The 20215-nt window shown below is 37.8% G+C and overlaps 1 protein-coding gene across 8 annotated transcripts in view; it reads right to left on the reverse strand.

Annotated features, from left to right (window-relative positions):
- Positions 1–20215, reverse strand: part of RBM6 (RNA binding motif protein 6) — a 75015-nt gene that overhangs the window by 39875 nt on the left and 14925 nt on the right. For 4 of the 8 annotated variants that reach the window (XR_015741675.1, XM_026725675.2, XM_026725669.2 and 1 more), the window contains exons 3-6: positions 16831–18139; positions 16123–16212; positions 14147–14216; positions 2412–2485 (exon numbers count right to left, since the gene is read on the reverse strand). Coding sequence is in view for 7 of the 8 variants with exons in the window: in XM_026725675.2 (XP_026581460.1) it covers positions 2412–2485; positions 14147–14216; positions 16123–16212; positions 16831–18139 (1543 nt within the window). In the remaining variant the exon portion in view is untranslated. Of the gene's footprint in view, positions 1–2411; positions 2486–14146; positions 14217–16122; positions 16213–16830; positions 18360–19110; positions 19299–20215 lie in introns of those variants that run through there. The other 4 variants (XM_087924104.1, XM_087924101.1, XM_087924103.1 and 1 more) reach the window with 2 other exon arrangements.

Below are 20215 nucleotides of genomic sequence, written 5' to 3' on the forward strand. Positions count from 1 at the left end.
TGCTTAGCTGAAATACTCATTTCCTTTCCCCTCACCCCTATCTCTGAGTTAGTTATTGCAAAAAGAGATGGATGCAATATATGTTTGTTCACTTGCAAAAGGTAGCTCAATAGGCTATTATTAGGCTATTCAACTGAAAAGAACTCACGTATCAACATGCATTATTGACAACTGGTTTAGGCCATACTTGAATAAAAACTCAATTATCTTTTAAAGTTTTCTTAATTTTTCTTAAAGAATTGAACAATGTCCTTCACTCAGTTCAATCTTTTTAGAAGTCACCTAAAACTGAATTGCCCAACATCAATAAACTAAGCAACGAAAGTTATTGTTCGAATTAATTATGGCTCCAAAATTACCAAATCATAAGCTATGGACTGTAGAAATACTTTCAGGTTACCTAAAATGAAGTATGATATATCATAAACTAGAAAGAGAATGAGGGAAGAAGAGGCTGCTTCCATTTTGGGGGCAGTTCGGTGATAAAAATGGGTACTGAACACAAAATTTTCTGGTTAGTTCTTATTGGTGAAACGTTTACAAAACAATATAGTCATATTAAATGTAAGCAGTATTTTCTTTGCTGGCATTTATATCACATTTTAAGAGTTCATAGGCAATTGCCTGATGGTCAACTGAAAGCATGTTATACAACTATTTTGTATTTAAACAAGAGCCAATTTGTTGTAATGGTAAAGGGCTAGAAACTGGGACGACTGAGCTGTAGTCTGACATTTGACATGAAACCACAAGAGTTAACTGTGGGCCAGACACTGTCTTTCAGCAGTAGGAAGAAGGCAATAACAAATCAAATCTTGAAAATCTTGCCAAGAAACCTAAGGGACTAGTTCAAGCTATTGTCCAGACTCAGCACATACACATTTTAAAAAACTCACATTTAAACCTAGTGAAATTAATATTCCATTTCTTTTACAAAGATAAAGGAATCTTAGAATTTCAGTGTTAAGCTTCTGTTCAAACTGCTTCAGAACCTTTATATATGGAGATTATGTAAAAAGGAGGATGGGTATCTCATTATTTTAATGGTTTGAAATTAATCTTAAATACAACTGTGTATTTGCTTTTAATTCTACTGGGAAAGAACTCTATATTACAATAAATGTAGAAGAAAAAGCAATATACCCAGTGGAAAATCTAACTGGAGTTCATAATCTACAGGGACATATAATTCTGCCTTTTTTAAAAACTATGAAATCTAAAATTCTATTTTAGTACTGATAATTTGACCAATATAGGAAAATTGTGTTAAAATGGGATTAAAATATTTAGCACTGCAATGTTTAATTATTTTATGATTTATTTTTGTTTGCAGTCGGTGAAGTTTCAATGTGGACAATGATGAAATTGAGGTGTGTGTTAACAAAAAGAGATACTCTGACAATGAAAAGCTGGTCTGATTTATCTCAGCCACACTTGATTCAATTATGAATCCGATAGGTGTTAATATTAACTTATTGATTCAATTTGTTTAAAAAATGCACCATTTCCAACTAATAGAAATTTCATGAGAAATGTTATCAATTCAAAAATAGGCCTAGCTTGAAACAACATAAAACATTAGATGATAACATTCATGCAATTTCTATGTGTGAAAAATACTGGGCACCTGTCTTAATTATCTCAAATCTCTTAATTCATTATTTTTACTTATAAAATTACCAACATAAGAATCTAGCCCACACTATCACTGAGTATATTTGGGGCTCTTTCCTACTTCTTAAAAAAATAGACTATTAAAGATATTCAGATTAACCAGGTACATTTGCAGTATCTTTTGAGTAGCTTCAACTTGCACACAATTAATATGAATACAGGCAGACAATATAGTTCCATATATCTGCACCAGATAAAATCACATAAATAGATGGGGTGAGCATGTAAACAAGATTTTTCACTCGAAACTGAGTATTAATGTCTAGCATAAAACCAAGACAGGTGCAAGTAAATATTCAAGCATATAACAATGTTGCTTACAGAAAAGAGAGTTTGCAGTACAGTCAAGATTGTCGGTTTGCTGTGACGCAGTCAAGAAAGTAAAACAGCTCAGATTGAATGCTTATCTTGAAATCCACTAGATATGGAAACTCATAAGGATAACCACAAGAACTGGGAGCATTTTCCTTAATTACCATACTTTGAATCTATCACGCCAGCAAAGCATGAATATGTGAGTGTAGATAATTCAGGAAAACTATGAGATTTTGTAGTAAAAAATTAAACCTGCTTGTATTTCTGGGAGATGTGAGAATATTAGCTGCCATAATGTACATTTTGGAATAAAAAGCCTTTCTCTGAATTTTGCTTTTTTTTTTTTTTTTTCAAATACTAAGTGTTGTCCACCCCACAAAAATATTCTTCTAGCAGCATTTTCAACCGAAGTGTAAAGCAACCTGGTTGGCTTCCATGCAGGCGATGGCCTCTTCCAAGAGGGAAAACTCCACGCAGATATAGCCATAGTTGTAACCTGGGGACAGCATTTAAATACAGACGGGATTTGCGTTAGTGCCAGAAAGCCATATTTTTAGCATCCAATTCCCCCATTCCCATAGCACAACCCGATTATCACCACCCTAGACTCCCCACAAAACAAAAGCAACAGTTGATGTTCTTTATAGCTAAGCTTCAACTCAGGTTTGGTCTCGATAGTATCATAAACCTATAGTCATTTTCACTTATTCTGAATTTCTCTAATATAGTACTATACGCAATTTGGATTACTAACAAGAAAAGTGTAAATAGACATATATTCACAGAAGTAAGTTAGTACTTCAGAACTAACCTTATTACAGAAACAGTTATCTATTTCACAAATTGAGGTTTTTGGAATCGGCTTCTAAACCAATACATTAACCATGTGAACCAATAAATCCCAAAGTAGTTTTTAGCTTTTGTTAACTTTTCTGTTGTAGGTAGGAATCCAGAAATCTATTTTCATTCAAAGTGTAGAATAAAATCCAGAAATTTCTATCCTATCTTTAAATTATAATCTGATTTAATCCAATGTTCTAATATACTTTTAGTATTTTAAAATACTCTTATTCTACATAAAGTCAAATTCAAAGTCAAACTATTAGATTTCTTTATATGTCTTTCTTAAATAAATGATTAACCATTCTGTATCTTTTTTGGTAATGAAAGTTACTGTAAAAAGGAGTACACCTATCTGAAAGAGGAGTCAGACAGGTACATAAAAACATCCTTACCTCAAAATTATCAAGGGCTCATAATCATCTAAATTAAAGCCAAGGTTTACTCAAGGGAAGATGTGCCACTCAAGGAAACAATGCAAAGTTTTCATGGCTGAAACTGCAAGAATTTGATTGTACTAATACAATTATAACAAACCAGAGACTATTACGTAATGGAAGCTTCAACTATTCAGACCCCTTTTTCCACAAAAATCTCAAACCATAAATATGTTGTGTTCTGTTCTAGCTCAAATGTCACACATGACTGCAACAGATTTAAAGTCAACTCTGTAGTACAAAGAAGTTAAATGAATCCAGTTAAAGTGTGAATATGGTTAGCAATTCAGTTTGACATGGATGTATCATGTATTTATGTTTATCAATAGATAATGTGTCCATACGGCATACACTCACTATATTTTTAATTATACTCAATTTTATATGTCTGTTTAACCTAAAAATTCTGACTAACTATTTCCTATATAGTGATTACATTTAAAACCCACAATACATATATCAAATACAATAAATCTAATCCACTCTGCACCTTCTAACCAACTTCAGGAACATGTAGAGCATCACCCCATTCCATCCCCAACAGCCTACAAAACAACCAGGTCTTGACTGCCTTCTGAAATACAAATATAGATGGACCATACTTATTCCCAGAGAAGAACATGACAGAGAAGGCTCCTCTCAGAAGCACTCCCCATGAACATATCTTTCCACTGCCATATACTTATAGGCTGTAATAGGTTTAAAAATAAAAATGAACATCCTGAATTGCAACCAGAAGCTTGTCAATGTACTTCCCACAATAACTGTCTCATATATGTAAACTGGGAATTGGGAAATAACCTACTATCATGTAAGCAACTGCATTTTGAACCAGCTATAGCTTCTAAATGATCCTCGAATTCTAATAGTGTAGACCATGGGTGTCCATTCTTTTGGCTTGCCTTGGCTGCACTGATTGAATAGGAATTATTTAGGGTCACATGTAAAATATAATATAGTTAACATATATAAATCACACAATAATATTAAAAGTTTACAATCTTCTGAGGATGTGTTACTAGTACCAGGGCCGCATGGACTACGGGTTGGATATGCCTGGTATAAACATAGGTGAAAAAGATCCATAACTGTTAATAAAGCTCTATCCATTCCAGAAAATGTCACAACTAATACCCATGCCAAAGCTACACAAACTTTCCAAACCACAGGTTTTACCTGTACTTCTACCAAGAGCCATTACTATCTAGATTATGAACCTGCTTTCTACATAGGGGCATAATCCCTTCTGGAGAGTCCAAGATGGATAGAAGCTTCTGAATAAGCAGCCACTCCACCTTGCAGAGATTAAGTCTTTTCTCCCTACACAGACACTTAATAGTCTCCAGTTATCAGGTCAGGGATTTGACTGCACTTCTTGTTGAGATGAACTTCTTGTTGTAGAGATATACATCTTTACCACAGGTTGACATATGGCTTCCAGATGTTAAGTAATTAGGGACTATCTTGATTTATATGCAATGCCAAAATTTCCTCAACACTTGGGGCAAAGTTTCCTATTTAAAGTTACACAGAATTACTGATGAGAACTTAAAATGAATCCCTAAATTACCATATATAAAAAACATTTAAACATATATATATATATATGTTTTCTGAGGTTCTCGCGGGTATTTGTATGTGGATCTTTGGTTGTTCGGGTTTCCTTCCGCGTAAGATTCAAAGTATCTAGGCAACGTTTCGATGAAGTCTCATTCATCATCGTCAGGCCTCTGTCTTCGGCTCTTGCTTCTTGGAGTGATGTGAGATTGCAGCTGCTTCTTCCTTCCAACTGCCAGTGGGGTGGGACTTGATTGGGTGGGGGCTTGGCTGTGTTCTGATTGGGGGGGTGTCTTCTCATTGGTAGGGGCTTGGCTGTGTTTTGATTGGTTGGGGATTGGCCGTGTTCTGATTGGCTGGATTTCCTGCTGCCCGGCTTCGAGTTCGTGGTCGCGCTGCATCTCCATAGTGGGTGTCAGCCTGCTTCATGTATGGCTCGGAGGGGTTTGAAGTGGGCAGTGATGCAGCTGCAGTGTAGCTTCTGGTCCATGGTCGTGTCTCATCTTCTGAGTGGGTGTGAGTCTGTTTTCTACATGGAAGTGTGGTGGTGGCATCTTGTGTGGCCCTCATGGGTGTGGGTCTGGTGTCATTCTTCATGTTAGGTACTCGTCTGTTCATGAGGGCGGGTTTCCAAATGGCTGGAAGGCGGGAGGTGTCATCTCGTTTGTTCATGCTGTGTGGGCGTTTTTCTATTTCTATGGCTTCTCTGATTATTCTGCTGTTGAAGTGTTCGGTCTTGGCGATAGTTCTGGTATTTTTAAAAGGCACTACAGACAAAATCAGCAAGATCCTCCAAAAACACAACATTAAAACAGCATTCTGCACAAACAGAAAAATATCCACCATCCTAAGAAACCCCAAAGACAAAATCGAATTAGAAAACCAAGGAGTATACGAAATCCCCTGCACTGCCTGCCCTGCCACATACATTGGACAAACTAACAGAAGAATAAATGCACGCATTGAAGAACATAAGAACTCAATCAAAAAAGAAACGACCTCTTCCCTGGTCCAACACCTCAAAGCCACAGGACATGAAATTGACTTTAAAAATACCAGAACTATCGACTCACACCCACTCAGAAGATGAGACACGACCATGGACCAGAAGCTACACTGCAGCTGCATCAGTGCCCACTTCAAACCCCTCCGAGCCATACATGAAGCAGGCTGACACCCACTATGGAGATGCAGCGCGACCACGAACTCGAAGCCGGGCAGCAGGAAATCCAGCCAATCAGAACACGGCCAACCCCCCAACCAATCAAGTCCCACCCCCACTGGCAGTTGGAAGGAAGAAGCAGCTGCAATCTCACATCACTCCAAGAAGCAAGAGCCGAAGACAGAGGCCTGACGATGATGAATGAGACTTCATCGAAACGTTGCCTAGATACTTTGAATCTTACGTGGGAGAAAACCCGAACAACCAAAGATCCATATATATATATATATATATATATATATATATATATATATATATATATATATATATATATATATATATATATATATATATATCATTTAAACCTATAAGGTTACCAAATTATATATGCATATATATCCCTATTCCACACTGTTATTTGCTGTTGGAAGGAAAATGTTCATAACAAAAGTAAATATTGTTTCGTATTTACAAGAAAGAGGATGCATCATAGTAGTGTCATTTTAATAGCATCCGTAGACTGTAGTAATAATAATCCGTAGACTGTAGCTAATAATATTGGTATGCTCCAATTTGTTAAATTCCAGATAAAGCAATAATCACATTCAAAACAAAACTAGAAAATCACTGTAAAATATTTGTAAAAAAATTAAAATTAAAAGTTAGCTGTGAAGAAGTGATAATGATTATGATGTACACCAGGGATGTCAAACTGGTGGCCCACAGGCCAGATGTATCACACGCAGGCCACACCCACCCCAGCTCTGCAAATGGGGAAAACAATCACGAAACGTCGCATGACAGCAATGTGATGCAGCAAGTTTGACACCAGTGATGTACAATATACTTAACAGAAAGAAATCCCATGATAAATACCAAAATGATAGAAACATAAAATTATTCATGGTGTGGTGAAGTTCTCTCTCTCATAATTAGACCTTAGTGAAGCAGAAAGATGGGAGATTTGGGCGAATAAAAGGAACTTCTTCACAAACTGTAGTACATAGTTGAATTAGAGACCCACCACTAGAGAATGAGATAACCAGCATTTAAAATGACTTTAAATAGGAAAGCTATTAAACTGATAGAGGATAAGATTCTCCAGAGATCATGATAACAATATATTACTATAAATTTTTTACTTCTCAGAATGACAGAATCAGAACTTATCATGAAGCAACCACTGACATACTCTATTCATATACATGTCTTTTCTGATTTAATTAGAGATGGTTTTGCTATTTGAACTCAAAATATGAGAGCAGGTGAAGAACACTGAACAACTGCTCAAATTGAGATGGTAGGAACTGAAGAAATACATTTATATGTACTTTGAAATATTTATCCGTAGCTAAATCACACATTCACCATTATAGTGAGGGTTATGTTTATTATATTAATACTCAATCTTGTCAGATAAAATGTCTCAGTGGATACTTTTAAAAAAACTTTAAAAAAAAACTAATAAAAATTACCCAACTTATATTGACTGTAAATCAGATGAACCTGATTCCATGCCGTATATACACACACACACACACACACAACCCCTCTACATATTTTCCATCATGGTATTATAATGCAACTTTACTTCCCCAAGCACTTAGTTCTCAAAAATTACTTAAACATAACCAATCATTTTCTAGATCTGGAACCAAGCTTTTTGCCTCATATGATAGAACCCTGTTTGGTTAATTATCAGTATAGCTAGCAATGAGGCAGGAGAAGTTGTGAAAATGGCCATTTTCTGCAAATTTTAGTTCTGCAAATTTTAGGAAAAGAAGTAACCTGATATCAAGTCTTGCATTTTAATAATTTTCTTCTAAGGTAGAAGAAAGTTTAACTATTTAAACAATTACTTCAGTCAATATAGGCAGGTGCATACTCTCCCATTCCCATTTAAATATTATATCTTTCCTAAAGAACTAAAAAATTATTCAGTGTACTACAAAAGACTATAATGGAAAAAAGTAACCAGCAAACGTTCCTTTTCTTTCTCTCTCCCTCTCCCTCTCCCACACCCTCTCTCTATATATATACCATATATACTCGAGTATAAGTCGACCAGAATATAAGCCGAGGCACCTAATTTTACTACAAAAAACTGGGAAAACTTATTGACTCGAGTATAAGCCTAGGGTGGGAAATGCAGCAGCTACTGGTAAATTTCAAAAATAAAAATAGATACCAATAAAAACTTTCACTAGGACAGTTGAGAATAAGTTTGCCTCTCTGAAAAAGACCAGTAAATAGGGAACAAGAAGATGAAGAAAAAGAAGTGTGTTTTTCACACTTTTCTCACTGCAGTGAACAAAAATGGCATCATAGGAACAGGCTTATTCTCAGTCCAAAGGTTTGTTTCTGATTTCTTCCCTGATTTAAGGGAAATTTGGGAAACGATCTCACGATCATGAAAGGTTTAATTGATTCACTAACCCAAAAGAAGAAGATGATGATGACAGTGGGAGGCAGGAGTCACTCTCTCCCTTGCAAGAAAAAGCAAGAGCCGTTCTTATGATCTCTCTCTCTCTCTCTCTCTCTCTCTCCCCCCAGAATACAGACAAGCCCTTTCCAGCACGCGTGATCCGCCGCCGCTGCTTTGCACCTTGCAAATGCAAAATCCCAGGGGATTTTGAGAGAGAGAGATCATAAGAACGGCTCTTGCTTTTTTCTCGCAAGGGCCGGGCACTGGGGGCTTGCAAGGGAGAGAGTGACTCCTGCCTCCCACTGTCATCATCATCTTCTTCTTTTGGGTTAGTGAATCAATTAATTTGGGAAACGATCTCACTATCATGAAAGTCAGTGTTCTCTGCCCGTGAGGCATTTGGAAGAAACGCCCCGCAGCATATCCACACGCATGTAAGGGGAATCAGAAATCTCCGCATTCAACGCCTAGCACAGCAGAAGAGAAAACGCAGCTGTGAGCAAATACTGGGAAAACCTGATTGATCAGAAGGAAGGAGGAAAAAGAGGGAGGGGTGGTGGTGGACGGAGGTCCCACTGGTATTTGTGAAACACTTGGTCGGCAGTGCTTAAAGTCAACGTCCTGGCTCCCACCCACCCACCCAAAGCCACGAAGTCCCCCAATCGCGCAGTCCAGAATCACCCTCCCCTCAAGGGGCAGCAAAGACGTCCGGCGTTTCCTGAGACAAGAAGCTCCGCCATGCAATGAAAGCGCCCTGGCTCTAGGCTCGTGGGCTCAGAAAACAACGCGAGCCGAGGTGGCTTCGGCTCCACTTGGCTTCGTTTCCTCAGCCCCAGCTGCTTTCAGTCCGCTCGGGAGGAGGGGGAGGAGGTGGCAGCGGCTCACGTTTTCTGAGCCCGTGAGCCTAGAGCCAGGGCGCAGCTTTTTGTTTCAGGAAACACCGGGCATTGTTGCTGCCCCCTGAGGGGAGGGCGATTCTGGGCTGCGCGATTGGGGGACTTCGTGGCTTTGGGTGGGAGTGAGGACGGACGGAGTCCACGAAGTGGGGCTTGCCTGCCCTTGCTGGCTGCCTCTGCTTCCTTAGGAGCGGGGAAGGGGGCTCATCTGGACCAAGGGTGAGTCTCCCCCTCAGTTTCCCCTAAAGGATCTTCCGTCGCTTTTGCCTTCTCCCTACGTCTTCCCTCTGTTAAAATCCACACACACACACACACACACACTTATTTTCGGGCGGATAGATTTCGTGTCTGAGCATTCTCACATGACGGTGGGTCTTTTTTCCCCCCTAAAAACAGTTAAAAAAGAAAAAACAATATATCCTCATGCAAGAACTTTTCTGTTTCCGATTACCCCCATGCTTACAAGTTGCAAAGGAAACAGGGAAGCAGCTGCCCAGCTCCGGAGCTCCACACAATTTTTTTTCAGAGGGGAATCTCACTCGAGTATAAGCGGAGGGTTTTTTTTTTTTTCAGCACAAAAAATGTGCTGAAAAACTCGGCTTATATATATATCTTTTGAAATTCACTTGATAATTCTTCTGATCAAACTAAAGCAGCTTTAAGGTTCCCTTCAGTAAATTAGCAGTAAAACAAACACAGAAATTGTTCAGGGCTATAAAATATTTGATTTCTACAATACAGCCCATCTCTTGCTTTTTTATTTACTACACTTTTATTCCACCCAATATGTGAATATCTCTAAATGGATTACAAGTCATTTATAACCATAAATGTTTATATTTTTAAAGCAAACAAAAGCAGCAAAATATAACAATACAAATAGCAAAGTACAATTAATATTAGTTCAAGAAAAATGTAAAATATAAATCCACTAGTTCACAGTTATAGCCATTTAATCAGAGTACAAATGCCAGGGGCAAGAACAATGCCCCTGACACTAAAAATGTATTAACTCAAGAGACTACCAACATTCCCAAAGGAGAATAATCCAAAAGTCTCACTACCAAAGGGTGTTCATGTGGAGCTACTGGTTTTATTTCCCTTGAAGGATGCATCTAAAAGATGCCCACCAAGAATCACAAAAAACATGAGCAGGCGCATATGGGAAGATATATTTTAAAGATATATTCAACTGATGTCATTCAAAGCTTTAATAAAAACACCACCACCAAAATCTTAAATCGAGATCAGAAATATATCAGCATTTAAAATAGCTGAATAATAGACACATCAGTAAACATAAACTCCATTTCTCAAGGATTTTCATCTCAAAAGATTCACTACTTTACAAGTTTCAAAATTATATAAATGATGTAATGAAAGTAAAAATGTGCATGTACTTGCTACACTTTTATAGATTATCCTATTTTAATATGCGATTTTATCTCCTGTACTTACTACTAGTAATTAAGTTTCGGTAGCAGCTAAAATATTTTAGGGAGATAAAATCTCCCAAAAATACATTATATTTTGATGGTTGTCTATAATTTGACCAATGTCATACACATTAATAATATAAGGAAATGGGAATGCATTTGCTATACAATTTTGTTCGAATCTAAGTTAGGCAATATCACATCCTTTTGATACAAAATATGCAACACCACAATGAAAATGACAAATAGCATTTTTAGTCCACATGCACCCAAAGGATGACACACTGAAGCTGCTGAGCTGATAGAAAGTAAACATGGTTTGACACTACTTAAAGCATGCTTACGCACTGTATTTTCTCCACACTTGAAATAATTTTTAAAAAGCAATTTCTGGGGGCTAAGACAGCTATCCTTTTTTATAGGATGGTACAATATAATAACCTTATCAAGATTGCAGTTTTGTAAATGCATTTCCTGTACATTACTACTACTTACTTATAATAGAGTTCTCCCATATCATACAGCTATTAGTGCATACACTAACTATGTATTACATGCCATGTAAACAGAATATATGCTTACCCAAAACATGACTATTCTATTCTAATTTTTTACATATACAGTATAGGAATATATGGGACCTTACATGTAAAAACTATGTTTAAAAAAGCTGACATATGTTAAGGGAAATAGATGCAAACTTAGTAAACCAGTGGGCCTCAACCTTTGTGGTTTGACAGTTCTGCTGAGGGGAGGGAACTGTTGTGGTTCGCCGGCAGTTGGTGTGGACAGCAGCGGTATCGGACAGTGAGATGGAAAGGGAACCAGTCAGGGAGTCTGGTGAAGACTTGGACAAAGGTCCTGCATCAGATGCAGGGATGGGGCCAGGACCATCTGAAAGTGGGGTGCTGCCTTTGGAGTCTGGCAGCTGTGAAGCAGAGGAGCCCGGAGAGCCTGTTCCCAGTGTGTGTGCGCGCAGTGCTTCTAGAAGCTGAAGCAGCAGGGGCGACTCAGGAGTAAGACTGGGAGGTGAAAAGTCAGTCCTCAATGATGAAGAGCTTTGCAGAAAGCAAAGCAGTTCGGTAATCTCTGAGTTCTTCATGAAGCTCTGTACTCTAGTTGTTTTTTTCTGGGTTGGGTTGGTTTATGTTTAGCCTTAATTGGACTTCTATTTCTTGGCAGCATTCTACAGCACTGAAAAGCATGCTCTTACCTGAGGAACTGTGTCTAATTAGTTTTGGCTGGGAATGCAAGTAATTCCCAGCATCGCATTAAAAAAGGTATTACTTTTAAATTCAGTTTATGTTTTATTAATTTTGACGAAGCCTGGGTCAGAACAGGAACTGGGGCATGCGAGTGATGGCCCAGAACGCGCACATGCACAGCTCCAGTCATGCAAGAGAGAAAAGAAGCCCCCAGGGTGTGGTCTTGTGGCCTTTTACTCATGCGGCCCAGTTGAGAAAAGGCCATGGCCCAGCAGTGGGCTGTGGCCCACAGGATGGGGATCCCTAAAGTAAGCTATACCCAAAGCAGTTTTTATTTCTATTTTCACAGAATATTTGCGTTAAGCGCACAAGATTACAAAAATCAAGAAACACTAAAAAAAAACAGAACTTAGGTTTGACCATTTTTATTTATCTGATTAAGTTTATATGCCACCCCCCCTTAAAAACGACCAGATTACACAGAATCAAGTGGTTTTACTAGAAGTTTGACATTATTCATATTTACAGGGGCCCAAAATATAAAATTATAAATAATAAGACTAGTTAGGTATGTTAGATGAATCAGACTTTAAACTAATTGGACTATTATTGTTGCCAAAAGTGATATGAAAGAATACATTTGAAGGGGAAAACATGTTCCACAATCTACTTCCAAAAGTCTTGCTCATTATTCAAGACTGAAAGGAATTAAAAAACTTTTAAAGATGGATATTTTAATTCTGGTAAATTATTCTCTTTCATGCTAAGAGCAAATAGGCCACTTAGATGTAAGTTAAATACACAAAAATTTGTAGGATAATAACAGAATTCTGTATTGATATAGATTTTTCTCTTTCTAAATTTCTCTGCATATCAAGAAATATCTAAAAAGCAAGCTCTACTTGCTGCTGAAATATACATTATTAAGCTGACTCTAATATGTCTTCTAGTTGCTTTCAAAACATATCACAGCAACCGGGGAGAGAACGGGGGACCAAGAACATCTTTTGCACTTTTGTCCTATCAGATCTGTAATGTTTGTTTCCATTATTCTATATCATGTTGAACTTTATCAATATTTATTCTATGCCAGCATATTACAAATGTTCCCTAATAAAAGTTATCTGATACCAGTAATGGACATAAGAATTGGATCTAGGAAATTATCAACAAACCATTATCTGAAATAAAAAGATAGTCACCCAGGTGCCACAGAATTCATAAGTAAAGATTTTAGTGATCAGTTTAGAACTATTTGCATCTGATGACTCTGATGAGAGGTATCTTTTAAGGATAATGTATCAAATATTCAGATACATCTTGAGATACATTAACAGGATCAGAGTCCAAATCACGGAAAGTTAATTGACCTGGTCAAACCCCATTTCAAAAAGAACAATGATAATTGAAACAGGTTCAGCAGAGAGCTACCAAGACAGTAATGGATCTGAAAACCAAATATTCATGAACAATCTGGTTATGTTTAGCTTACAGAAAAGAAAATCAAGGGGAGATTTGACAGCTATCTTCTATATCTGAAAAGTTCTCATATGGAAGAGAGAGTGGTCTTATTCTCTCTGGTCTCAGAACAGAGGACAAGAGCCAGTGGATTGAAATTATAAGGAAGAAGACTGAGGCTAGATATCAGGAGGAACTTCCTAAGTGTACAAACGGTGTCCTAAGTGCAATGTACTGCCACATTGCATGGTTAATTCTCTTTCACTAGAGATCTTCAAACAAGGACTATAAGGTTATCTATCAGATATTCTAATAGATCCTGAACACGTTCCAAGTGATTGGACTAGATGAATTCCATGGCCTTTCCAATTCCATGCTTGTAAGACTATTTTTATTGAGATTGTTATGGGAAAGGTATTCCAGAGACTTTTTTTTAAAAAAGTCACTGAAGACAAACTTTTACTAATTCTTGAATTTTATGTTAGAACAAGTTTATCTTCTGTCTTTCAAAGGTATCTAACCTCAATATTAATGCAGAGCTAAAACAGGTGATTTGCAACAGACTTGCTAAACCTGATCCTGAAAATGTCAATCCAGGAAAAAGGCAAGTGAATAGACCATATGCCTCAAATTCCTCTTAACATCAAAAATATAATGCTAGCAAGAAGCAGATCACCTGATCAATAGTTATAAAAACATTAATGTAAATCTAACGAACTTTTAAAAATTGAAAAAACCCACCTGTGGTATAATCTTTTAGGCGCAGGTTTTTTACTGGTGTTCCATCACAGGCTTGGAAAGCATTGAGAATCTATAAAAACAAAGCGTCCAGTTAAGTGGTAAAGCCTATATTATACTGAACATTTTAACACTGAATATTCATTCTGTTTGGCCCAAAACAATGATTTCACATTAATGGAAATGAAAATGGAAACCAATTGACAGTGTAAGCTAAAGTAACGGTACATCAAAGTCTATGTCACAATAAATTCATTTTTGCTACATGTTTGTGGAGGGTGCTCCCCTTCAATTACTCTAACATAGTGCAGATTGTCCTCATTCAGCCACCACTTGTCATCCATTAGAAGTTACAGCAGTGCTGAACAAGGGGACATAATCATTCCTCCAGCTATCTCTGCTAGTCATATCATTGTAATTCAGCCATTTGGAAAGGGTTCACCAATATGAAGGCTGCAATGTCCTACAGTCACATGATTACCAGTTGTATCCTTCACTGCCAGCTATTGACAAGCAATGTTAATGGGGAAGCGAGCAGATCACGAATGGGGACTACGTGACTCCAGGATCTTGCAACTGCCTTGGAGTCGCCTAACAATTGCAACTGGAATGGTTACAACTTCTGTCATAAGTAAACACAGTCATGTGATGTCATGGTTTATGATCGCATCACTTATCAATTACCATATTTTTTGGACTATAAGATGCTCTGAAGTATAAGATGCAGCTAGATTTTGGGGAGGAAAACAAGAAAAAAAAAATCTGCCTCTGCCTCCCAGCAATTTGCCTCCTTGCAGCAAACAGCAAGGTCAGCTTCAGCATAGCCTGATTTAGCACAAGCAGCTGATTGTCGGTTGGATTTACCGACCGACAATCAGCTGTTCCAGTCTGCAGGGATCGCCATTGTCTATTGCTGTGTCCACGCGCCCCATTTTCAGCCTCCACGCCCTCCATTTTTGGCCTGTTCTGATCCCTGCTGCCTGGAAAGGGCTGAAAATGGGGCATACGGAGGCCTAAAACGAGGCGCAAGGAGGCCAAAAACAGGATGCAGAGGCTGAAAATGGGGTGTGCGGAGGCAGCAATAGACAATGGCGATCCCTGCAGACTGAAACAGCTGATTGTTGGGAGACAGCTCCAACTGACAATCAGCTGCTTATGCTAAATCAGGCTGTGCTGAAGCTGACCAGGCTGTTTGCTGCAAGGAGGCAAAAGCCGAAGGGTGGAGGACAGCAGGTGGGCAAGGCTTTGGCAACAATTGCTGTATAAGATGCACAGATATTTCAACCTTTTTTGGGGGAGGGGGGGGAATGCATCTTATACACCAAAAAATATGGTACCAATCCCAATTACCACCCTTAAGTAAGCACTATCTATACTGGTTTGATCTGCTTCTGTACCATAGATTATAGTGTTCTGAAAAAGCTACGGATTGTTTAAGGATATTAAAAAGTGAATCTGTTTTAATTGTAAAATAAATACAGATTAGACAGTGAAGGAATTTAGAACAAGAAAAGACAAAGTCTTGTGATCAACACCATTCTATCCTGCTGAGAAGCTAATTCTGCTTTTCATTAAACCAGGGCAAAACAAATGTGTCTTCTTCCAATTAAAGCATTGTAGTATTCATAGAAATATGGAATATATGTAACTGGCACATTTCAATGTTTTAAGAAAAGTGAACATTAACTAGCTTTGAAACTTCATTAAAATTATGCAAATATATCATAAATCACTATTAAATCAGCACAGATCTATTTTTCTAAATATAACTCCATTTACATCTTTATTAAAACAATGTTAAATAGTCAAAAGTAAACTGCAGGCAATTTTTTTTTCTTTTCTCTGTACAGTCCCTGGACCCCCATCTAACTGCATTGTTAAATTCTGTTTTTCTATTATTTGGAATTGAAAACACAAAAGCTATAATATATAGTTAGTGTATCATCTACTACTAGATAAGTTTCATAAATACAACTTACATCATCTTTTGTAGCAGTTTCAGGCACTCTTCCTAGTCGAATCAACTTGCTTGGCTTGGTATCTTTGAGACAGGTTCTATAGTCCTGGTCCTTCAAAATAAAATTCAAAAGGATTTTAAAGTCAACAATGAAGTAGAAGAAAGATGCAACAAGTCAAACATAATTGAAAATGTGTAAATTCCTTTAAAACGTTACAATATAATCCATAACATTTTATCATCAAGAAGCTAAGACTGCATGTAAAAGATATGTCCACTAATAGGAAGCATTCATTTATAAGAAGCAAATTAGAACTAAAGAAATTAGACACATAAAGTTGTACGGAAGACTCAGTGTTATATTGATTAAAGTGTGAAATAAAGGTTTATAGGTTCAAATTCATCTTCAATCATGGAAGCTCACTTCCATGGATTTAGGCTGACTATCCCTCATGCCAATCAGATTGTTTTTATGAGAAAAACTTGGAACATAGGAAACTATGTTTATCATCTCAAACTCAAGAAAAGGCAAAATATAAATCCAATTAATGATCTCATGTTACAATACCTACACTACAATTTACAGATTTAATTATACAAGGACTGAGATGGTGTAAAGGATAATTAATTTCATTACAGCTCACAGCTTTGATTTTTTAAATATTATCATCTTCTAGTAAGCATTTTATAAATGTGAATTAAGGCAGCAAATTTACAATAAATTGCATACCTGAAGATCTGGTTGAGAATCTTTACAAGACTTCCCATCAGCAAAAGTTTTGCCATGTTCATAGTCAAAGACCCGACATCCTGGAAGACGATGATCTACATCTCGATACTCAATGCCCCTGTAGTCTGTATCTTGCCTTCCAAGGAAATCCAGATCACTTTTTTCTTTTAGTCCCGGCAATTCAGCTACTTGCTCTTCTTTTGCAGAAATCTCCTGATTGCTAACAAAGCCCTGAGCAGGCTTATCTTGGTCCAGAAGTTTGGGAAGAGGATTGCGGCTATTTTGGTACTCTAGAGAAGATTCAGTCTTAAGATTTTGTTCTTGGGGTTTTTCTTCTTCTCTGGCTCTTGATTCTGAATGTGGCAAATCCTCATTCTGAATACTCAAAGAAGACCTGTCTCTAACAACTACAGTCTCTTCTATCTTGCATTCTCTATCTGCTAACTGTGCTGGAGATTGTCTGTGATGGTAGTCTACAACGTTTGAGTCTGCTGAGAGTGTCTCCCTTTCTGCAAAATCCAGCGGTGGTGGGGCATCCCTACCCCTAAAATCCTGATCAGCCTGAGGTTTTGCCCTATTTCTGAAATTTGAGTGGGCTATATCTCTGTCTCTGAAGTCTGAATCAGCCGCACCCATATTTCTCAGATCTGTATCAGGTACATCTCTTTTCCTGAAATCTGAATATGGTTGCTCTCTGCCCCTATAATCTTGTTCAGGCATGTCTCTTGCTCTAAAGTGTGGGTGTGATCCGTCTCTATTTCGGAAATCCAAATCAGATGTTCCCCTAGTACGACAATCTGATGAAGTATCATCTCTGCTTCTATAGTTCACTGTATGAGCTTCCCTATCTCTATAGTTCATTCGGAATGTATCCCTATTTCTATAATCCATAGGAGGAACATCTCCTCCACTATACTCCACAGCTTGGCCTTCTCTATCCTGAAAAGTTCCAGGATACATCTCCCTACCCCTAAAGTCTGGAAGGAGTGGTACCCTAGCTCTGAAGTCCAACTGTGAATCATCCCTACTCTGAAAATCTGAAGGAGAGTAATCTCTGCTTTCAAAGTCATGCATATGACCCTCCCCACCTCTGAAGTCACTATGTGGTCCATCTCTACCTCCAAAGCTGAAAGTAGATTCCTCTCTGTTCGCAAACTGAGGATTGAGGATGCCTGGGAGTCCCTGGATATCAAAAGGAAGTGATTCTCTGCCAGAGAAGTTGCCAGAGTGTCTTTCTTGAGCAAGACTATCAAGGGGAGGAGAGTAATCCCTGTTCCACCCGGGAGCAAATCTTTCTTCTTGGCTCCCACTGTAGAAATAAAGACAGTGTTATTCATAATGTCCTTCGAGTTTGTAATCTACACATCAGCATGTTCTTCTCTAACTTTAACAGAGATGTTCAACAGTAAGATCCGCAGAAGATAGTGATGTTTGGTACTTTAAGAGGTGGTAGTATACGACAGGCGTGATAAGTAAACTTGCGCACTCTTATGTCACCATAATTCCCAGAAGAACTCAACATGGAATACCTGAAATATTAATGAGTTAAGGTAACAATCTACATAGTCTCATAATAAATTAAATTGGGAACTTTTAGAGAGTTTAAGAGGCCACCATAATTATTTTGCATGCTCCTCAGCCAGGGAATATTCCTTAAACCTGGTTTTATCACCATTTTAAAAATAAATCAAAAGGAATTCTTATAAGCTCTCCTATAATAATGAATTCCTTGTTCAACAATCAAAGAAAAGGTTATTAATACAAGGCACTATTTCAATGTATGAGGACTTCCACTCTTGTCTTTCCAATGTTACGTACTACTTATTACCAGTTGGAACTGAAAGTATACTACACCATTTTACAGCAAATTACATTTCGTAAGTAATTTCACAATTGTATAAAGATGGAAACAGATAATATTCTTGACAGTATTCCTTTGCTGGTATAATTTTTTATTAAAATGTTTGCTTTGGCAGGTGGTCTGAAGAATTTTATTTTACCCTTAACATAACATGATTTATTTAGGACATTTAACTCATTCCTAGAGAAAAGTGCACTTAATGTGTTTGAAATTAAGACTCAAAATTATCTCTAGTAAACTCAGTTTGCAAAAATTTGAGCAAATAATTTATTCAAATATACTAAGAACTATAAATATAAATGTTTTGTTGTTTCCTTTTATTTTTCCAGTGGAAGAATTGACCCTACTCCTGATATTGATGGTTTGTACAATTCCTTACTAAAACTAGAAGATCTTGAGTTACTAAATTGGAAGGATACAAATTCATAAAAACTTGAAAAAAAAACCCTGAAGACAATTTTTCTTCCGAAACTGGTCCCTGGGGCCAGAAAGATTGGGGACCACTGGTATACATTATAAAAAAAATTAGCAATAAAACAGCATAAAATAACTTCAGTCTTTCATTTCCCCCACAACAGTCAATAATGTAATATTCTTTCCAGTATACCTGTTATATTGAAGAAAAGTTATTTACACTAATAGATATGATCCAATGATCAAAAATGATCAAGAATATGCAGCTACAGGTGGTCCTTGACTTATCACAACAATTGGGGACAGAGATTGTCATTTTAGATCAGCATGGTTATAAAGCGAGATATTATTATAGCGATCCCAGCCATCCCCATTGTGGCCATTAATCAAAAATTGTGGATTGTTAAGCGACCAGTCAAGGCATTCAAGGCTTGGTCCCTCTCAATACCGAGCCTCAGTAAAGGAAAGGACTGTCTCCAACTTCTTCCACCCACTACAGTATTTCCCTCCCATCTTTGCCCCTTGGCTGCTTGCCTCCTGCTCCAACAGACCTTTCCCATCTTTTTTTTCCTGCTGCTGTTGAGATATGCCCAGCCCTTTCCACCAAAAAGCCCCTTTGCATAAAAGCTACAAAAGAAACTCCCTTTGTACTAGGTTGGTAGGCTCAGCTAGGATGGGGCTTCCTGGCACACCATGGTTCTCGGGCTGCTTCTTGTTTCCCTGCATCTTACTTGTGCTTCTTGCAGTACCCTGAGCTGTGGCAGGGCTTCTTGGTGAACCTCAAGAAGCAGAAGCAAGCAAGTAAACAAGCCAGAAGCAGCATCAGATCCGCAGCGGGTCAGGAAGCTCTGGCCCAAAAGCATGGTGAGAAGGGCTTGCTTTTGCCAGCTTTATACAAAGGCGCTTCTTGGCGCAAAGGGCTAGATTGGGCACAATTCATCAGTAGCATGGAGCACCCAAAGATCTGTTGAGGTGGCAGAGTATACTGGGACTATTAGGACATAGATGTGAGGGTATAGGCAGATGGATCAGTTGAAGCCTCCTAGCTTCGTAAGTGTGGATGGACTGCCAAGTGCCCAAATTTTATCATGTGACTTCAGGGGCACTGCA

This window comes from Pseudonaja textilis, chromosome 2, assembly GCF_049901715.1.
Source record: "Pseudonaja textilis isolate UNSWEBS1 chromosome 2, rPseTex1.2, whole genome shotgun sequence".
In the NCBI taxonomy this organism is placed as follows: domain Eukaryota; kingdom Metazoa; phylum Chordata; class Lepidosauria; order Squamata; family Elapidae; genus Pseudonaja; species Pseudonaja textilis.